The sequence below is a fragment of the Bemisia tabaci genome, chromosome 7 (genome assembly GCF_918797505.1).
Source record: "Bemisia tabaci chromosome 7, PGI_BMITA_v3".
Taxonomy (NCBI): Eukaryota; Metazoa; Arthropoda; class Insecta; order Hemiptera; family Aleyrodidae; genus Bemisia; species Bemisia tabaci.
Window position 1 is genome coordinate 29,041,030 of NC_092799.1, and position 22,667 is coordinate 29,063,696.

The 22,667-nt window shown below is 37.4% G+C and overlaps 2 protein-coding genes and 1 long non-coding RNA gene across 4 annotated transcripts in view; 1 reads left to right on the plus strand and 2 right to left on the minus strand.

Annotated features, from left to right (window-relative positions):
* The window catches only part of LOC140224989 (venom protease-like), a 140,546-nt gene that overhangs the window by 108,056 nt on the left and 9,823 nt on the right, over window positions 1–22,667 (plus strand). The gene's annotated exons all lie outside the window — the stretch shown is intronic.
* LOC140224992 (uncharacterized) lies at window positions 1,401–12,089 on the minus strand. The gene is made up of 5 exons (XR_011900204.1): window positions 10,434–12,089; window positions 8,989–9,184; window positions 7,608–7,767; window positions 6,620–6,662; window positions 1,401–1,863 (listed from the first exon to the last, which is right to left on the minus strand). It is a non-coding gene; the product is annotated as an uncharacterized lncRNA (long non-coding RNA).
* LOC140224986 (uncharacterized) lies at window positions 1,874–6,607 on the minus strand. The gene has a single exon (XM_072302264.1). It carries the CDS (start codon window positions 6,337–6,339, stop codon window positions 2,581–2,583), a length of 3,759 nt encoding a protein of 1,252 aa, XP_072158365.1. The 5' UTR covers window positions 6,340–6,607; the 3' UTR covers window positions 1,874–2,580.

Here is a 22,667-nt window from a genome sequence, read left to right on the forward strand (position 1 = left end):
GAAATATATAATGGCAGGGAAATATATAATCGCAAACATAGATGCGCGATTTTTCTTTCGCACTGTCTACAAGTAGGAACTTGAGAATGAAGCTGCTACTTACTATGTATAAGCAGCTATTTGTTTATTCGAGAAGTAAAGGGCACGAGCATCGAAGATATCACGAAGTAAATAGTTTTTTCCCCTCTTTTTTTGTATTATGGTATAAATTCTTTATTATTCAAAAATTACAACTTGGAATCCTCACGATAGCGAGGACTCAAAGACCTAATGTACTATCTCATGAAGATAGTTCGTTGTTGATTACATATCCAGGAAGAAACTGACTTCTTAATGTACGGCTATCGATTTACCTAGGCTACCTACATGCCGATAGTACATATTAGCTGTCATTATTCCTGTTTGCTGATTCTCTGTATCAAGTTAGCACTTCTTCATTAATGTGATGATACTACTTTATCTAATTGATCAAACTATAACTACCACTGGGTTTTTTTCCACTTATTTTTAAAAACCAAGTAAGAAAAAACCAAATAAACCAAAAAATGGAAAATTTAAATCCTGGTTTTTTCTTACACCTAATTTTGAAGATTGAAACCTCCTTCTTTGCTAGGGAAATAGTGGTACTGAGTGATTCGACGTATTTAAGCTAGGAGGAGCTATGAGCATAGGGCTTTGAGGGCAACACAGTTCTCTCAGCATAAATGCGTCCTATTGGAAGATTTCCCTTTAAAAACCATAGAGGAAAAGTGTATTTTCTGTGATAGATTATTTGTTTCGTTTTTTCAAAACAGCAAAATAGTGGTATTTCCTAGGTGTAGTTGAGGAAAAGTTTACGTGGAAGAGTACTGAAATGAGTGGCTATCAAAGCTTAGCATGCTGATGCAGTCTCTAAGTCTCTATTTAAATACTCTACATTTTTAAGAATCGAAATTTTGAGTACCGTATGTTGCACTCCATTTACATAAGTCTAATCACTTTTAGCTTGAGCAAATTTTTAATTAACGTAGCCCTGATCAATGCTCTTTAGGTGAGAAGGTCGAGTGATCCTAGGATGATTTGCCTGCCATCTTTTAAAAAAGTTTAGGGCTGGAGAAAATGTATTAACTCCGATAAAATTTTTATGGGAAGTTTTGTTCCTATGATTCTATGCATGAAGATCAAATTGCACTCGGAAAGTTTCTTCCTATTATAAAGTACTGTACTGAATGTGTGGTTTAAAAAATAATAATAATGATGACGAAAACCAAGCATAGGATGCGTCATGGATTGAGAAGGTTTGCTTTTTTTATGTGACAGGCAATGAGAACCCCTTTCTGAGAGAATGTTTAACGTAATAGACGAAAAAAGCAAAATCTGCTTAAAGGGTGACCAGAGGATGAAATGAACAACTGATGGGGTTCGAGTTTTAAAAAAATATATTGATTTCAATTTAGTCTTCAAATTCATAAATATATCACAATGTTTAACAATAAAAAAAATGCACTAGAGGGAAAAAATTCATCACAGATATCATGATACGTCAAATAACATACTTACAAAATTCTTTTAACGGCAGTCTTAAAAGTAATGACTGGATTAATAGAATGAACAATGAGAAAGAAAAATTAATCACAGGTAGTTGGATACTTCAGGAAGTAAGAAAAATCATCATAGGAAATATTTACATCAAATTTCACAGGAACACAGACAGTTTTGGAATTGGTAAAAAGGAAGAATTCATCACAGCTGGTGCGTTTCGTCATGGCACAAAATTTGTTTTTACAACAGTAGGTATGCATTAACTTTTACAGGAGAATTTTTGGATTTTATTGAACTGAAGCACATCAACAGTTCTCTTTGGCGAAAGTCCTGCCACCAAATCTGAGAAAAAACAAACAAATTCAAGGAATATTAGCAAAAAGAAGAACAATGAGTGAAATCATAAAGGACAGTCAGACTTACAGAAATAAAAGTACTAGCACAAGGATTTGAATAAAATGCAGCACTACAGTAGTGACAAATAAATATAAGTCATGCAGTGTTGACACCTTGAGATTAATGGTGTAAGTAATAAGAGTAAATCATTTTGTACAGATTTTTTGGCTCAAGTTGGCTACCAAAAATTTTTACATGGTTACAAAAAAAATCACACAGGCAAACTGAGGGGACTCAAACTAAGAGATTAGAATCATGCATAATAGTGTCAAATTTTGAGTCAAATTGAGAAGTTCAAGTTACTTTATCACAGAGATTTGCGGTAAAAAATTAGAGTAAAGAAAGTAACAAATTCAAGAAGTAGAAAAAAAGCAAGAAATGCTTTAACACTTTAGAGAGGATAGCGACATTTGACTTTTTTCAGGTTCAGTACACATAGTACTAAGAGAATTACTTTAAAAGAAAACAAAAAGATTAAGATCAGTGCCCATTGGTAATAAATTTCAAGAATGAAAAATAAAAAATACATGCAAATAACTGCTGTGGGCAATTCACAATCGTATAGAGACAAAATTACTAAAAACATCCAGTAATGCAAATTCATTCCGTGTTAGGAGTAGGAAGTTTTCTGGTAACAATATATTGGTTGAATCTATTGGTGTCTTACTTCATTAGAGTATCATACATTTGGACGCGGAATAATTGAGTGTCAAATGATGCGTTTGTTGAGACACTTGACAGAATTTGCTCAGAATACCAGCATATAAACACACCGCAGCTAGTAGAGTCAATTTGGCAGTTGTGTTTTGGGACACAAACTTTCCATTGTGATACTTTTGACTTGGTATTCTTTGCGAGAGCTTTTGCCCAATGTGCTATAAATTGATGGTAACAATTTTCTAGTCTATTAGATGCTGGGTTATAAAATTCAATGACCATATCCTTAGGATGAACAGCAAGTAAAACCCAATGAACACCTGTTGGGTTGCCAGGAATTAAAACTTTTTCGTAATCTAAAATATTCTCATTTTTTAAAATATCACTGTTGGGGCACCCTATCACTTGACTAATGCATGGATCTATGATTTTGACTTCATGCATAGCCTTAGAAATTCTTACAAGATAAGAATAGATGATACAATCGTAGAGCCAGCCTATTTTAAAGCCAGGATCTTTCAGCTTTAACTTAACAAAATCATCAGAACTAAGATTAGAATCAATCGATTTCATGTGATACAATTTGACAGTAAAGGGACTTTCTACAAAGACAGTCTGGTCGAGTGACTCCAAAGTAGATGCCACACCTGAGAAGTTCCCAGTCTGTCTTGTGCCATCATCTAACTGCCTGGAGAGATGATTTTTTGGTCGGTCTAAAAGGGAAGATCGTAGCAGATTTCTTTCTGCTTCTGTATTGAAAAGCTTATGTGCCTTTTTAAACTCTGCTTTCCTTTTTGTTGTTCTCCAGAATGAGAGAGACTGTGTCTGTAAATGTTGATTAGGAGGAACGGACATTGGTATCATAGTTGGTGGTGCAACAAAGGGTGTTTCACTGGAGAGGAGGCCATTACATTTAGAAATTAACAGTTTCAGAGTTTGGTTAACATGGGGTAATAGAGGCTCAATTTTATTGCTTGTGATGAGAGTCTGCAACGCAATACTTTGCTTTTGACAAGAGGCAATTAAATTTTCTGTCTTCTTATCCTTTAGGGTTGGTTCTTCTTGGATTGGAGGGTCGAACAATTCAAGATCAGAAAGAAAACTATCATTAAGATTATCATCGACACTATCTGTATGTGAACCGTTTCGTGATTGTACAACGGAGTGGACTTTGTGAATATGCTTACATAGCGCATTTAAATCATCACAGGAGCAACTATACATGTGAGAGCAGAGGTTGTGACATGGAGATTTATTACATTTTATGAAACAAGCACAATTGTTCACACAGTTATCGGCTAATACTTGCACCGTGTAAATGACACCTTCAGATGACTGGGACTTTACTGTGAAAGATCCAAAGTCTTCATCTTCAATTACATCTTCATCTAGAATTCTTAACCCTTTCATATGGCGACTATTTTTCACTTCTTTTTTGCCCTCCGGCGTCTCACCAGTGAGTCGTTTGTATGTTAAAGCTAGGTGTAAATCTTTATTAATTCTTAATAATACATAAATTAAGTCATCTACTCTTCTATTAAATTTTCTATTAAGGTACCATGTTTTTAATTTGTTGTGAAAAGACTCACAGTACATATTTGTGTCTGTTGCGGCATGTGGAAAATTGCGATAGCACATGGCCCACAACTTTGGTCTTTTGGCATAATACGTTTTAAAATACTCACAAAAGCTAGGACAGGAATCTTGGTACTTGGTAAAGAAAGTTTCAAGCATTGTATTAAAATTATCAACATTTTTTTCTTCCATAATTAAATCTAAACATCTGGTCATTTCCTTAATTAATTGATTAGCTTTTAAATGTTGGTTGGCTTTCTCAGTTTTAGCGCCATCACAAGGTTGTTTAGCTGGCACTTCAGTGGTTTCGTTATTAGGCTGCTCGACAATTTCTGCAGTTGAGTGGTTGTCAGCTGGTTCATCGGGTTGTTTTCCTGTTTTTTCCAGGTACTCATCATTTTTAGACTTGTTAGTAAGTACATCAGATTTCACTTTGCTGTTGAGGTTGGTGGCCCACGCACGTTTGATGTGCCATTTACACAATAAATGCACAGGTTCAGAGCCAAAAGCACTTTCAAAGGCATTGTAAAGGGCATGCTCATCATCAGTCATGTAAGATTGCATTGTTACATTCGGATTTTTGTACTTAAGTGACTTAAAACAGGCATACATTGTTTCTTCATCTACCCTATTTGTAATGAAGTGGGCTATGGGGTACCCAACACCATATTCATCTGGGACGATGAGATTGACGAGATAAAAGTCATACGCATTAGTGCTGTGGGTTGCGTCGATACACAAAATTCTCTCACAACCTTTTTCCATCTCCTCTCTTTGTTTATCGGTTTGTATACCAATAACAAATGCATCGGGGTCTGTGAGAAGATGCTTCGTTTCCTCACCACCAATTTCAACAGATTTACCCTGAGGTTTATACAAAATTATTGACTCCTTCTCGCTATTTACTTGCAGCTGCACTGAGACCGCATCTTTTCTATTAAGGCGCTTTTTCATTTTGAACTCGTACTTCATTTTGTTTATCTGAGAGGTGGTTATGAAATTTTCCTTGCAGGGTATAGTGTTGCGAAAAGTCACATCTTCGGGATCAAAGTCTTCTTTAATTTTCTGTGCTGGAACTTCTCTTTCTAGTTGCAAATTGATGTAGTTTTTTACTTCGGCAGGCCATCTATAATGCTTAACATTACGAAAACTTAACTCATGATTGTGGCGAGAAATATATTTTACAGTTATCCCACTGGAATGAGTAGCTACATACAATCGGGCTGGGCAATCTGTGTTGGGAATTGTTTGACCATTAAATTTTTTATGATCAGTTTTTTTCAGGGTTTCTTTCCTTTCTCGTACATCAAATTTACAAATATAGTATCGCATTTTCTCTCCTGCTACCGTCTTGTCTCCTGAATTTTTTACAAATCTAACAAACGAATTGGTTTCCTCTTGCCTTTTCCATTCTTGGAATTCATCTTCTGATGTGAAATGAAAAATTTTAACACCTAAGTCTACACAATGATTTTGCTCAAGATGCTTTATCAGTTGAGAATAGTCCCGAAATTTTAGAGAACAGTTTGGATCAATACAAGTAACAAAAGTAGTTTTCTTACTCTGACACTTGGGAGTATGACGCCGGAAATTAAAACTATTAGAAAACGCAACAGAGCAATCGGAACACACAAGTAAATTTTTGGCATTGTCAGGGTCAGTATCAGCATTTTGGCTACAAGAATTAGATGTACAGTCAGGAGTTATGTTGAGATCATTATCAGAACAAGAACTAGATACACTGTCAAGGTCTACTGTAACAGCATTTTCGGTACAAGAATTAGGTGTACAATCGGGAGTTAGTTTATCAACACTTTGAATGCGAGAATTGGGGGTACAATCAGGGGTTGCTTTAACATTATCATGGACATTGTCCATATGAGCAAGGAGATCTGGCAATGTGCGATACTCAAAATTACAACTTCCATGTATACATTTCTTTAATTTCTGATTGTTAGGAATCGGTTGCTTTACTTTACATCTACCTTTTTGCAGGTGCATTGAAAAAGATTGCTTGGACGAATATTGTTTTTTGCAGTCATCACAAGTCCGTGGATAAGTAATAGTGCCTCCATTGACATCATGTTTTATCGTACAACAACTACTGAAGCGTTCAGAAAAAAAACCGTCCTTCGAGAAAGATTCACACGCCACTGCTCTATCCAAAAAAGGCATTTTTGAAAGAGCCATGCTTTCAACAAACGGGCAACTTAATTAAAAAATGCTACAAAATGAAAGACTAGTGACAAAGTTTAAAAGTATTCAAGACTAGAAGGATACAATTTAGGGTTTCAGCTACGCAGAGCTCATTACACAGCAAAGCACAGTATGCATTATGTTACAAATATGAAAAAATTGCACAGCAAGAAAACTCAACAACTATGCGACTACTACGATACTAATACGCACCTTTAAAGCAATTACTACGTAACTACCAAATTACTACTGAGTAACAGAGAGGAACTTTTACCTTTAGTTTGAGAACCGCACTTTCACATCTTCAATGAGCTCCACTGAAAAATAAAAAGGAAACCAAGAAAACATTAAAATTACATTCAACACATTTAAGCTTGCAATGATAATAATGAAAAATTCACATATAGTTGGACAGATTAAGATTAATTGATTAACGGCTTCGATAAGATTTCTTAATTCTGAAATAAAAATGCGATGGGGTGCTGGTTACCTTCCTGAGGCAGCTGTGATATTGTGGCTTATACATCTCTTCATGGTTTCTTGCTTAGACATTTTCAAAAATTTTAAGTTTCCCTTTTTTAAAAAAAATATCTACGGAATTTAAAAAAAGAGTCACTAGAGGACCCGCTAACGTAAGAAAACAAACACCTGAGATCACTAAATTATTGCCGGATTTGCCAGTCACACTTCTATGATAGCATAAATTATTGCAACCATACTGGATGAGTGGACAGTGAAAACCTACTCTGCATGCGCTCCTTTTGAAAATAAACTTAAAATCTTCAACTAAAAACACAGCATACCACCAATACTTCAGATGAATGGAGACTTGCATTCCTCAAGTTTCTTTTAAAAACATGGTCACAAGTCACATTTCTTTCATAACAACATGCTTTTCTCGCTTTGAAAGGTACAGCCAGGTACTAAGTTTTAAGTTATTAAATTTTTTTATTGTTTTTGTCCAATGGAGGAGGCTGAGTTTTCAGTCGAAACGTTTTGGTGATATTTAATTTTTTATTAGCCTTGTTTTGTACCCACTTTTTGAATTGCTTTTAATTGTATTTTTCTGTCTACTACTGAATTCAAATACAACCCTTTGTATTTGACTGTTCAAAAGTTATGACGAAGAAACGGTACCATCTTAAGGTCCCCTAATATAGTAACATAACTTTTTGCACACAAAAAATAGGCATCTTTTCAGTTAATCATGAATTAATATACATGTAGATATTCTTGAATCAAAAGCGAGTAAAAATTAATACCTGAAACAGTATTGGTGCCATTGGAATGTGTTTGATTGCAAAACTGATGTCTGATTTTTCAGTGCTCATGAGAATAGGTAATTTGCCAAAAAACCTAGTTGTGTTTTAACAATCCGCATACACTAAATGACTACGCTGTAATTGAGGCACGTTCCACCATCTGAAACAATAAAAAAAGATGAGTGACATTTGATACTGTCATGACTCATAATTTTCAATTAATTGAATCTTTTTAGGGCCCAAACGCGAGGTGATAAAAGTTGGGCTTGTATATCAGCATTGTACTAATTAAGAATATGAGCGTTGCAGGAGGTGCTATAAAGTTGAAACATTTTTTATCCTACAAAACTTATGATGTTCATATGACTTATAATGCTCACACAAAATTATGAGGTATGTAGTTAGAAATTAAAGCACAAATTGCTTCCAAATTGATAACTTACATGATCTTTGTACGACGAAATTCACACATATTTGCAACTTAATAGCTTTTGATGAACTGAGACCGGCAATAAAAATAAAATGGATTTGAATGCATGTTGAAATCTGACTTACATCTGACCTCTTTCCATTAAGCAAAATTAGACTCATAAGGAGATGAACTTCTCATTTTTCTTGAGCAAGAAAGGGGCCTGGCAGTTCATCAGGAATCTGAGGGGGGGAGGGAGGATGGTACCATCCGGGTTACCATGAAATGTCAATTGATATTTGGAATGAAATTCTAATGCTCATTTCAGGAATAGGGTACGTTCGAGGAGTTGGGGAGGGGAGTAAACTGAGCTCAACCTTTTAACGTTTTTGAGTCCTCCAATGCCGTCTTAAAATAGAATAATGCTAAAAAATAAGATTTTTCCCTTTGAGTTCTTATGAATAAAACCCCTTGAACAGTTTATGCTGACTTTTGGCTGCAAAATTTGGCACAAGCAAGAAAGAAGCCTTCTATGACCCGAAATCACTCTCAAAATTTCAACTTTCCAGGTGCAACTGTTCATGAGCTAGCTGACCATTCTGAAACTCCTGGCTCTCTCTGAAAACGACTTTCATCCATATTCATACACATGAAAACGATAAATGGAAACATTCAAGTGTTCACAATTTAATGAGGCCACTTCTCAGGCTAATTTATATGAAGGCAACCATCTTGAAAATAGTTGTGATGTAGAAACAAGCATCCGCAAATCAGCTGATGAGAGTGAGGCTGTTGCAAGGAGTAGACATTGCTTCTTCCCAACACGACCCAAATATTTCACGATTTTTTTAGACCCACGTTCACTTGCTGTGGCATAGAAACAACTCCCTAAATAAAATAATATAAAACTGTGATATAGACTTTATCAAAACAGTCTTGCAGACTTAGATGAAAATTGGACAAATTATATACCTGCATGGGGAATGGAAAAGGGACAACAATAGGAACCGCCGTCAAGTGAGCTGGGTGTATACTGGTTTCCACAGTCCTCGGTGATAACTCCATTCGACCATTTAAATCTCCTTCATACAGCTGCACTGTTGTCCTTGGTTGCTACGGTTTAGCCAAATTAATGAAATGCTTCTTCAGCAGCTCCTTCTATTGTCATCTGAAATTTCAAAGAAAAGAACTGTTAGACAAATTTCATAGTTGTAATCATTCGGTTAAGTAAATGTGTGACGCAACAAATAGTGCATTGTTCATTCCGTACGTGATCTTCATTTTTGCCCATTAATTATCATTCAGATATATAATACTACAGTCAAAGATTCATTGTAAGCATTATAAAACAAATTGCCAACACTAATACAACTTCAAAGTAGCACAAGAACCAAGAGGTCTTTCGCTAGGTTCATAAGAGCACTCATCTCCGTAAGTGAATGCTTATTTAATCAGAAATTTAGCGTTGCGCTTCCAAACGTAAGGAGGTTTAATGCAAGTTCACTACCAGACTTTGGTACTCACAAAGATATAAATAGTGTAGACACTGTAAGAAGCCATGAAAAAATAATAGTTTGTTCGTTATGTATTTGGAAAAAAGCCCTAAGATGATATAATGGGAAAACGTTCAATCAGATATAAAACTTAGAAAAACCAGTCAATGTATCTTATAGGAGCTCTTCAGAACTTGACGTTAAGGCCGCCAAACACAACAGTAATTACATGTAGCAACAGCTCAAAAAAATATGGCTTATAGGTTTAAAAAAGGCGGATTATTATCTGCAAAGCCAATAACTGCACTTGATGATATAGGCATTATGCTCATTGTGCTGTTCTTGAATGATCCGGGGAAAAAAATCGCCACAACATTTCGCTGATTATCGAATTGTTTCTTTAAGCAGTGATTGTAATTACGTGAAAGTTCATGCAATCAGCTGATCCATAACACGTAGCAGCATTAATACTGAGTAAGTTTCTTGCATTAACAAGTGCGTTGTAATAATTATTGCTTTTCAGATGCAGATCGGGTAACAGGGAAACAGGCGAATTTCCTGCATAGATCACTTAGAATTGTTTCTTACTAAACGAAGAGCCAAATAATTTTAAAAGCTGTAGGGCACGTTCTTCCTTACAAGGAGCATTACAACGAATGAGCTGTTCATAGCCAGCCAACTTAAACAGCTATTTCATAGGTCAAAGCCAGGTCCATTTGCCAGGTCATTTTCCACATAATTCGTACTACTGCAGTGCGTATTAAGCACTGAAAATTAAAAGGACCAGCCTCTTACACACTTGGGAACCATAGAAACTCAGTAAAAATGACAAAAACCACAAAAGTAGGCTCTACTGTGACTTCTGTTCGAGGAAGGTATAACGACAAAACAAAGGGATTCTTGATAATTATCAGATTTACTTACCAAAGATGCCCAAGATTCTGCGGTCAACATCTAAATCACTTTCACAGCAACACTGGTATTGACTGGTAAATTATAATATCACAAATAAAACGAGTTTAGAACAATTACAACAATCCGGTACGCAGCGGCTACGGCTACGGGGTAGTAATGTGAGGATTTGAGGAATGTGGAAGACTTCCAAAATAGCGGCCGATTTGTTTACGTTCTGCGCACCGGTCAACACGAATGAGCACCGGAGCGGTGCGGTTCCGGGGTCAATCGCCGAATTCCAACGATGCTGCCGTGATAGCGAAGAGAACCGTAAGTGCAAAAATGAAGTTTTGAGAAAACGGGCCTAGAAGCTTCCGAGTGGAACACTTTATTGAAAGAAGCCTCCGTTCTTTGTCAAATCGCAACCAATCATTCAATAGACTCTTAGAAATCATTTGGGGGATTAAAACTCGACCGATTTAATTTCAAAGTACATGAAAAAGGTAAAATTCAGTTTCATGTTAGGTTAGTATTTGGCAAGACAGCCGTAAGTGCTATCTTCTGCATGCTTTCGTGGTCGCGTTTTGGACACACAACAAACACATTTTCAGGTTAGAAATCGGCAGATGAGGGCGGCATTCCTCTTGAAAGCACTGTTTTCATTGGCTCTCTGGAGGAATATTGTCACTTACGGCTGTCTTGCCTAAAACTACGTCATTTTTTGTGCACTTACGGCTTTTTCATACGTCTCGTTTTCATTAAATTTGGATGAATTTTGCTGTTTTAGCTGTCTCAGTAATTTCATCTAAAAGAGTTTAGACGAATTTTGAAGAAAACTCGATTTCGAAAATTTTGCACTTACGGCTCTCTTCGCTATCACGGCAGGATGGATTCCTCCGTTCCGGCAGTCGGTAAAACCCAACACAACACGAATGAACATAGAGAAAAAAAGAGGTATATGCCAATCTTGAGGTTTGTGTACCCTGTGACCATTGACGTATAATACAATCTAGACCGCGCATTCGGAAATTTCAGTGAGACGATAGATAGGCAACCCGGATTGCATGCTAAGTGTACCCGATAAGAGAAATCTGTCGCCTGTCGCCTGTGCCGGTACACGTTACTACGAACGGTCGGTACACTTAGCTCGTATATCCGGCGGTATCAACTAGGCTGAAGGCGCGTCTTTACCCCCCTAGCTGTCTTACCTTCCCCGCCTAAAGTCGGGCCCAATGCGCGGTCTAGATTGTATTATACGTCAATGCCTGTGACGTAGGTCGGTACAACGATTCCAGTAGGCAGTAAAATCCGAAATTCGAAGTATGAGAAACGGACCATATCATCCGTTTTTAGTGTATTTTCCGAAGAAAATACACTATTGCATTCTCCCATGATGTCGGACCCAGACCTGAGACCTTGTAAAGAGCACCGATCATGGGTCGTAGATCACGAAAATATATGCCATTCAAATTCATATCTATATATATATGTATGTATGTATGTATGTATGTATGTATTTCCGCCTTATGAGGATTTTTCGATTTTCGAGTAGTTATATCTTCCTTACTTTACAAGATATTTCAACCAGATTTTTTGCATTTTGTAGAACCACATCAGAGCTACTAATCTGCGAAAAAAAATTGAAATTTGAGGCAATAGATTTTGAGGGGTGGGGCTCGAAAGTGGGGGGAGGTCAAATCTTGTCCGCTCGATAACTCGCGTTAAAATGAATATTTTGAGCTGAAATTTGGATGGGTGGTAGATCTCTCCTAGGACTGGTTTGGTATTGAATTTGAGCGAAATCGGTCCAGCCGTTTAAAAATGGCGAGCTTTGAAAGTTTTAGGCGGGGGGGGGGTGCGCGGCCGGAGCGGGGCCGCACAGTGGGTCAGGGGAGAAAGTTTTTAGACAAACTGTTCGTCGCACAGTGGGTCAGGGGGAGGCAGTTTTTGGACAAGCTTTTTGTCGCACAGTGGGTCAGGGGAAGGGATATATCTTTGAAGAAAATTTCACCTCCCACTTCGGGAAATACACTTTGCTTCCCGCGGTGGATGCGCGGGTCACTTAAGAGAAGGATGTAACGACTGAGAAAACGCGCGCGTCTCGGGGGGGTTTGGGGGGGCTCCGCCCCCCCCCCCAAAAACCGGCGCGGAGCGAAGCGGAGCGCCGGTTTTTTTTTTCTTAGATCAACTCAAAATTTAATTAAAACACTTTGTGTAGAATGAATTCTTTCCATAGACGATACCATTTCCAAGAAAATCGATGATAAAGACCATTTGTGTCGACCTTACGTCATCAAATAAATCCAAGATGCCCGAAATGCAAACACCTTCTTTTTTTTCTCTTTCTCTACGACGAGCAATAGACCGTTTTAGTGCTTACGTCACATTTCGAGATATATCGCGATTTTAGGCCTGGTGCCCTAGCCGGGATTCGGTCGATTCGATTTACATGGGATTTCCCATAAGGAACGGAAAGTCAATTTTCAAACGGTAATTCTGGATAATTTAAGACTGTTTCTGCCGGATTTTCTTGCGATTATAAGCTCTTTATATCCTCAAATGTACGTTTCTGCCTGGTGAATTGTCAATATCGCATCGGATAAATTAACTGTACTCAATAAATCGAAGCAAGTCCCGAAAGTGAGGTTATGTTAACCATTTGTTTACATTCTTAATGTGGATTCTGTTCATCACTAATTTAAGAAAAAAAAGCAATTATGCATGTCTCTTACGTTAGTTTTTCTTTTGAATTCTATCCATAATGCCTAAACCTAACCATCCGCACCTAATTAGTTGAATATTGGACACCATCATTTGTTTTATCTCTTTCAAAAGTGTTGCGCTGCCATAGTTTCAGCAACACATCACTCACTTTTGTTTCATATTATCCACAATTTTTCCTCCTAAACGATTCAATACATAGGTAATATCGTTTAAACCACTTCCAGTAAATACCTTCAGAGAAAAGTTGCCTCCTGGTCCCAGGTATTAACTGTTAGCATACAATAACGCTGCAGAGAAGTTGTCTCCGTTTAATCAAATCGATGTTGATAAGATATTGTAGGTGCTTTATTGATAACATTATACTTCTCGAACACCGACATTGACGGGACCTTTTTGGATTAAGCTCAGTAAAGGTATATTAAGATAATAGGCATGCATTAGAATCTTCTTTTAACTTCTAGAGGAGGGTAAGTATCCATAGTGGTGAGCGGGCTGTCCTACTACAATTTTACTCATCCCGACAAAACGTATGAACAGATATACCGTCGCAATACTACGATATAAAGAGTTAAATAATGATTATAAACTAGGTAATGTATTTAAAATCTACCAATGCTACGTTCTTTTTCAGAAAAACGAAAAAATAGCATTCTGCTGAATCTCCGGGAAGAATGTAAACAAAGGGGTATCATAACCTCACTTTCGGGACTTGCTTCGATTTATTGAGTACAATTAATTTATCCGATGCGATATTGACGATTCACCAGGCAGAAACGTACATTTGAGGATATAAAGAGCTTATAATCGCAAGAAAATCCGGCAGAAACAGTCTTAAATTATCCAGAATTACCGTTTGAAAATTGACTTTCCGTTCCTTATGGGAAATCCCATGTAAATCGAATCGACCGAATCCCGGCTAGGGCACCAGGCCTAAAATCGCGATATATCTCGAAATGTGACGTAACACTAAAACGGTCTATATGTACCCGATACCGTGTGACGTCAAGAGGGTACGAAATGCGACCACCTTTCTTTATCCGCCTTGATAATCAGCTGTGAAATTCTAATATCCACAAAATCCGGTGAAATCTTCTCTTATCCTTATCACTTATCACTTTCGTTGCTCACCCACTATTCACCATGGCACACTTAACGAGATCCATCCCTAATATTTTCCTTAAGGTTAGTCTACTACATTTTTTACAAAAAGCCCTTACACTAGCCAGAGATTTTTTCATCACTTTGTTAAAGTTTCTCAGTCAATCCCAACACAATCCTATGGCGCTACCTAGCGGTGCTTTACCGAACTACTTTTCTTTCTAGAATGTGCTCTTGTCGTTGTTGAGTCGTCGCCATTGCTATGTTAATGTAAGTCATGTTCGCCTTTATAAGATTACTTTTTCTCTCAATAAAAGTTTGTCAACTCTAAATTGAGTTGTGTTATTTCGAAAGTTTAATAGGTTATGGGCCCAGTTGCGAAAATCTCGCGTAATGAAAACGGAAATCGCGTAGTTTTTACGAAGCCGTTCGTCTCAGTTGTTCTTTGTAAGAAGCCGTGTCGCGTGTTCGAGAAGTGATAAAAGAACGTGATCATGGAAAGTGAAAGCCAGCCAAAAGTTTTAGTACAGTCGTTCCTTAAGCTGGACGAGACGAACTGGAACCTCTGGAAATTCCAGACTCGGGTTGTGTTAACTGCGAAAGATCTATTTGAAATTACGACGGGAGAAAGTAAAATGCCGGTAGTGCCGGAAGAGGTACTAACTGGAACGGCGGAAGATATAGCAGCCTCTAGAGAAGCTGTCACTCAAGCATTGAAAGATGCTAAAATGTTTAAGTTGAAAGATGCTCGAGCCCAAGAAATTTTAGTCACTAGAATGGAGAAAGGTCCTTTGTCTCATATCTTATCGTGCAATTCTGCGAGTGAAATGTGGGCCAAGTTGGTCAACATTTATGAGCGCCAATCGAATGTAAGTGTTCATCTACTACAGCAGCAATTTTTTAATGCTAAGTTTGACGGAAGTGTGATGGAATTCGTAACAAAGATTCAAAACCTTTCCACTGAATTAAAACAGCGGAAAGAAGCCATTCCTGATAAAATGGTGATAACGAAAGTATTGATGTCGCTTCCCGATCGATTCAAACATTTTGTCTCGGCCTGGGAGTCAGTACCTGTAGCAGAGCAAACAATAGATAACCTCACTTCGCGTTTACTTGTGGAAGAAGAACGTCAGAAATCTGGTGAAGAAGCTGTGGCGTTGGTAGCACAAAGTTTTTCAAACTTGACATGCTTTCGATGCGGTAATCGTGGTCACAAAAAGGATCAGTGTCATACTCGACAATCGTATAATAATCGTGGTCGTGGTCGTTTTAATCAAGCTCGTGGCGGTCGGAATGATAACCATACGGGAAAGAGTGGAAATCCTATGAATGACAGTCGTTCGAATGGTGACGCGGGTGATCAGAAACCTCAGCGAGGAGGTATCCAATGTAATTTCTGTCATCGTTATGGACATCTGTGGAAACATTGTAGATTTCGCAAAAGTAAAGAAAATGGTGCTAAAACAGAAAATTCCGGCAACGATAATGATAATGGTGGAAGCAGTCTAGCGTTTTTATGTGCGGCTGAATGGGAATCCGACTCTAACTTTTACTTGGACAGTGGAGCGACCGAACATATGTGTAAAAATCGTGAGTATTTTAGCTCTTATACTCCTCTTACCGAAGAAAGAAGAATCAAGATAGGTGATGGCTCTGAAATTTTAGCCATTGGAATAGGTACCGTTTCAGTGCAGTCTTTCAACGGTACAAGATACGTTGATATGGATATCAACAACGTACTCCACATCCCACATTTAAAAGTGAACCTACTTTCACAGGGTAAATCACTAGATAAAGGATTCAGCCTTATTTCAAACGCCCATGAAGCAAGGTTTATTGAAGAGAAAACCCAAAAAGTTTGTGCGATTGCGACTCGTCAAGATACACTCTTCAAAATGAATTTTCGGATAAATTACAGTAAAGTAGAGATCAGTTGTCTATCTGCTACTACAAGTTCTCAACGCACGTTAGTCTGGTGGCATAAGAAATTAAGTCATCAAAATTTTGAACACGTGAAGAAAATTTTGCGGTTAAATGGAATTAGTTGGAAAGACAGTCAAGAAACAAATTTCTGTGAAGCCTGTATCGAAGGAAAGCACCATCGTCAGCCGTTTTATTCAAGTAAGACCCAAACTCATGCAATTTGTGAACTTATTCATGCCGATTTGTGTGGTCCCATGGAAACCCATTCAATAGCGGGATCAAGATATATGCTTGTATTGAAAGATGATTACTCTCATTTTCGTTACGTCTACTTCTTGAAGCACAAAGACGAGGTATTCGATCATTTTATTAAATTTTTTAAGCTCTGTCAGACTCAGTTCAACAAGACAGTGAAAGTAGTTAGGGCAGATAATGGTGGAGAGTTTGACAATAACCGCATGCAGAAATTTCTTGAAGAAAATGGAGTTGTATATCAGTCAACAGTCGCTTACATGCCAGAACAAAATGGTAAAGTAGAGCGAGAGATGAGGACGATAGTAGAAGCAGCAAGAACTATGATGGCTGATAAGAAACTCGGAAAGAAATTTTGGGCTGAAGCAGCTAATACAGCGGTTTTTGTGATTAACCGAACGGGAACCAGCTCACTCCCTGGGAAAACTCCGTATGAAGTCTGGTACGACAAACCTTTTGACGTCAACAAACTCATTGCACCTTTTGGTTCCGAAGTCTGGACTCATGTTCCAAAACAAAAGCGCCGTAAATTAGATGTAAAAAGTCAGAAAGGTCTATTTCTCGGTTATGGTGAAACAACCAAAGGTTATCGAATCTATTATGAATCCAGAAACGAGGTGAGTCTTGTTAGAGACTTTATTTTAGTGCCAGATAACTATGTTTTGACAGACAGTGCATGTGAAAGCCCAATTTACATTAATATTGATGAAGATGAAAGTACAGAAATCCGTGCATCAACCAATTCAGAAGTCCGTGCAGCAGCAATCAACGTTGATGATCCTCCGCAAAATGTAATCGATGAAAACGGTGAACCACCCAACATCGCTGAAAACGTAAACATTGAAGAAAACATAAACAATGCACCTAACCTCCAAAGACCCAGTCGTGTTCTAAAGCTACCAAAGAAACTGGAAGACTACGAGTTGAATCTTATAGCAGCGTTAACTGCAGGTTGTCTACCCTCCGAAGTGCCCCATTCTTACCAAGAAGCAATTAGCTCAGATGAAGACTGGACCACCGCAATCAAAACTGAACTAGCAGCTCATGATAAAAATGGTACGTGGAAGCTTGTTCCTTACAATAATCAGGAAGTCATAGACTCTAGATGGGTTTTTGCTAGAAAAGTTATTAATGGTGAAGAAGTTAAGAAAGCTCGTTTAGTTGCTAGGGGTTTTCAGCAAACGTCTACTGAAGACGAAAACAATTATGCTCCAGTTGCGAGAATGGTAACAGTTAGGGTTTTATTAGCTATAGCCGTTGAAAACAATTATGAAATTCACCAGTTAGACATTAAGTCTGCGTTCCTTAATGGAAAATTATCCAAGCCTGTTTTCATGAAAATCCCAGACGGTCTTCATTGTAAAGATAAAAATCTTGTTTGTGAACTTGAAAAGTCCCTCTATGGACTAAGATGTGCATCAAAACAATGGAATGAGCGTCTCAATTTGTACTTGCTAAAAATAGGTTTTAAAAGAAGTAAGAAAGACCCTTGTTTGTACTTTAAAGATAATATGTATTTGCTTATTTGGGTTGACGACATTCTTCTAGTTTCCAATAATCGTTCTGAAATTTTGAAAGTCAAAAATTTGTTAAAACAGGAATTTGAGATTAAAGATTTGTCCGATGAAACAGAAATCCATTTTCTCGGTTTGGAAATTGTTCGCTCTAATGATTGTATTTTCCTTTCTCAGAAACGTCTAATTGACAAAATTTTGAAGAGATTCAAAATGGAGAATTGTAATCCTCGTCACATTCCAATTTCTGAAGGCATATCTTTTGATAATGTAGAGAATTCGCATAATTCTAATATTCCTTATCGAGAGCTCATTGGCAGCTTAATGTATTTAATGACAGGTTCTAGACCTGATTTGTGTTACGCAGTGTCCTTCTTTAGCCAATTCCAAAGTAATTTTACTGACCAGCATTGGAAAGAGTTAAAAAATGTTTTAAGGTATCTTTTGAAAACCAGAGATCTATGTTTGAAATTTACTAAAACTGGCCAAACAGTTCCTTATATTTTAACAACTTATGTTGATGCCAGTTACGCCCCGGATAAGACTGATCGTAAAAGTGTCACAGGTTTTTTCATTAAAATTAATAATTGTCTAATTACATGGAAAACTAAAAAACAGTCAGTTGTTGCTCTGTCCACAGCAGAAGCCGAATATGTAGCCATGTCCCTTTGTCTTGTTGAATGTTTATTTCTAAAACAATTACTTAATACTGTTGATTTAAAGACTGATAAGATTAAAGTTCGTGAAGATAATGAGCCAGCCATCACTATGGCTAGTACTTTGGAGACAAATCGCTCCAAACATATAGATGTTCGCCATCATTTTATTAAAGATCTTGTTGCTAACAACTTAATTCAAATCACTCATATCAGTACTTCAGAACAAATTGCAGATATGATGACCAAGGCTTTACCTAGAGTCAAATTTGAATATTTTCGAAACGCTCTTGGAATGTGCATCACTTAATTCAGTTCCTTTTGGACGATTTCTAAATGTAAGTAAATTATTATTTTGACAAGCGCATTAATTAAATTTTGATAGTCATGTTAAGTAAATTTTCCTTTTGGCAAGCGCGTCAATTAAATTTTGGTCCATATGTATTTTGTCGATTATTACCAAATTTTGTTTTGTAGTTAATAAGTCTATTTTGTGTGTTGCGATTGGGGGGGTGTGTTAAAGTTTCTCAGTCAATCCCAACACAATCCTATGGCGCTACCTAGCGGTGCTTTACCGAACTACTTTTCTTTCTAGAATGTGCTCTTGTCGTTGTTGAGTCGTCGCCATTGCTATGTTAATGTAAGTCATGTTCGCCTTTATAAGATTACTTTTTCTCTCAATAAAAGTTTGTCAACTCTAAATTGAGTTGTGTTATTTCGAAAGTTTAATACACTTAACAATTTGAAATCTCAACTTTTCCAGGTACCCTTGAATACCACCGTCACAGGAGCGCTGAAAAGAATCCTGAGCTGTTCACCGGCCTTATCCATTGTAAGTGATAACTCAAAAACTTTATTAACTTGGCTGCTAGTAGTCACTCTTGGCATCTCTTGGGCATTTTTAGTTTCACTCCCTCATCACTGCTTGGATTGGGGTTCAATTAAACATCCAAAAATACATCTCATGATTCTCTCGTCATGCTTCGTTATGAGGCACCAACATAAGGAAAGTAGAAATGGTAATCAATCATTCATGAGTACACACTTGGAAAGATCACTAAGATCAGTGCTGCTGGGAAGAAATGGCAGGTTGACCCAAGTACTTGATGTACCAAATAAATTTAACAAGGGTGCTGGAGTCATAAAAGGGATGTATAGAAATGAATCCAGAAATCTTGGTCTATGATAAAATAGAAACACGCATCAATTAATCCATCTTATTCTTATTATCAAGATATTTAAAATAAATAATAGCCACAATAACATAAGCATAATCTAAGATTTGGTATCCAACGCTGAATCTCACTATCCACCGCTCGGTTCTACGAATTGTTCGTTTCAAATTCAAATTTTTTGTCAAGAATTGACAGACCCTCCTTCTTTCGATGAATTCTCTTTTCTACGACAATATAAGTCTGCAAACTTTCCAAAAGGCACATCCTTGGAGTCTACAGATTTAAATTATACCTAGTTTAATGGGTTTTATGCTCTCATTACTCCCACAGCCCTGGACTCAGCTCGGCTTCCAGGAACTTAAAAAAATGACCTATTTATCGTTATTCCTCCCTTATGCCTCATTTATATCAAAATTCCAAAAATATGTATGGGCTTTATGAACAGAAGTTTCAAAATATCTATAGTTTTAAAGGGTTTTTTCCTACAGTTATAGCGGTAGGTCATTTGAGAAGTGCCGATGGTCTCTCCCACGGCCGACCGTTTCGCGGGCTTTTTCATAGCCGGTTTTGTGGGTCCACAATTTGTCATTAAAGCTTAATAACTTTTTTAATATTCAACTAAATTGAAAAAATTTGGGCATTATGAGAGTAGAGCTGAGCATAAGCTACGCAAATATTATAGGGTTTTGGGGGTTTACCCTACGACTTAACTGGTAGGAGAGCTTAAGGGGCCGCAAACCGTGCAGAAAAGTCCGATTGAGATGTTTCCTGTAAATCTAGTTAGGCAGCAGCCGCCCGTCGTTGTCAGATTTTTTTTTTTTTTTTTTTTTTTTTTTAATTTTAGGGGGAGTTTTTTAGGATTGGGCCTGGGTGGCTACCGCCACCTAGAATGAACCCCTAGTGAAAATGATTCAGTCTCTGCCGTAGGAACAAGTTTTTTGGGTATGTTGCCAATCTTTTTCTGCTACCTTCTTTCTCTCACTGTGGATCTCCTTGAGAATTCGAGGAGGAAAATGTGTATTCATGGTCTAGGGCTCTACTCCTTGAGAATATTTGTATTAAATTAGGTACTCTGGAAGTTTAGGAAATGCTCAACTCAGTGGATTGTGGAAAGAATTGGGCATTTGAGAATTTCCCAGGTTTTTCTTTGTTTTTAGCCTTCTATTCCAAAATGCCTTATGTGGCTACTGCTCCGAGTCAATACTATGAAATATTCATGATAATTATTGTACGGGACTCAGGATAAATAGGGTGTTGGGTCCGGATTCCTCCGAGCCTTGACTAACTTGCGGACATAGCGCAGCTCTTTGCCACAGTGACCACAAACTAAAGAAGTACTGCGTGACACTTTTTTTCTACTGCTAATAGATACAATCAGGATCTAAGTAAATACGAATACCATGACCTAACACTATCACTCTGAACTACTATGCAACTAAGGGCAATTATTTTTGTGGCGGACGTTACATTCTATGCCTTAAACTGTCCATAAATTGGTCTGTTTGTCACGAAGTATTCAAAACTTTTTAAAAACTGAGTAATGTACCTTCCTCTCTATCACACTGCAAATTTTTGTTGAAAAAGATTGTATAGAGTTAAAGATACAGGTCAAAAAAGGCCGTTGCGGACGTTACAAAAAAGACCTCGCATTTTCGAGGACCTTACCTTGACTTTAATTCTTATAGAAACTATTTACTTCATCTAAATTCTGGTTGGCCCCGGTAACGTCTCATTGAGTCTACTTTTTAATCAATATCCATCTCAAATAAAGTTCATAGGATTTTGTTGAGATATTGCTTTTTTTTTTGGTGTTGCGGACGTTACGCCCATAGAAATTTGTAGCTAAAATAGGCTGTAACTCTGGCATAATTTATGAAATAATTTAATTGAAAGGTAACAACATGAAGTAGAGAAGCCAATTTTTAAAACGGTACACGAATTTCGCCTTAAATTCAATACCAATAGCTGTGAGTAAATATTCCAAAATAAGTATCTGAGGTGATAGTTGAGCCTAGTTTCTATAATTGAAATACAACTTAAAAATGATTTCAAGCACAAATTATTTGTGAAAATGAAGACAACGGGAAAAGTAAGAGATGTTACGTTTGTCATGAGTAAAAAAATGCACCTTTAAAGAAAAAGACAGGGTGTTCTAGACCACCCATATAAGGCTACTCTCTGAGTTATTTTAGGTCGGACGAAATCGGGGTGGGCAGAAATGAAAGAGAAATTGACCTCAAGGAATCCGAATTTCATCCTGCAAAAACAAAGTAATCTAGGTTGATTTTTGCTCAAATTCACTTACCCACATATTGTGTCTAAACTTCAGATTATTTTTGGTCCGTCAGCGACTTATTAATCTCACTTCGGGGGTAAGGATAATCTAGGACTGAAACAGTCTGTTTGAACTGGCGCGGCCTGCACGGCCTCCATGAGCAACAGAAAAACTAACTTTATCTGACATTCCAGCATGTTATCAAGCCAAAGTAGGTTTATTATAAATAGTCACCATCCGAACTTTATTAATTTGTTCGTTTTAGGCTTTAAAACGAGATTAGTAGAAGAAAAGTGGAAAAATCAAGAGGACAAGTTCAAATCAAATTTCGTTTGCCGCGCATGGATTCTCGCGCTCATTTACACACTCACACAAGCGCCCAGCGCCAGACCTGGCTTCACTTTTTCCCATGCAGGGTGTTCGAAAAGTCCCCTCCCCCCATCTAACTTTTGACCTAATTGAGGTAGAGATTTGAAACTTGGAGGGTGTTCCTATGTCAAAGGAAGCTACTTTTTGACCCCCCTAAAATTTTTTGGGGCCCCCCTTGGGGGGTTACGGACCCCAACTTTTTTTTTCAAATGAGAAGACCCCCTTTGTGATACCTCGTTCGAAAGAACATAAAAAAAGAAATTTTTTTGCGCAAACCC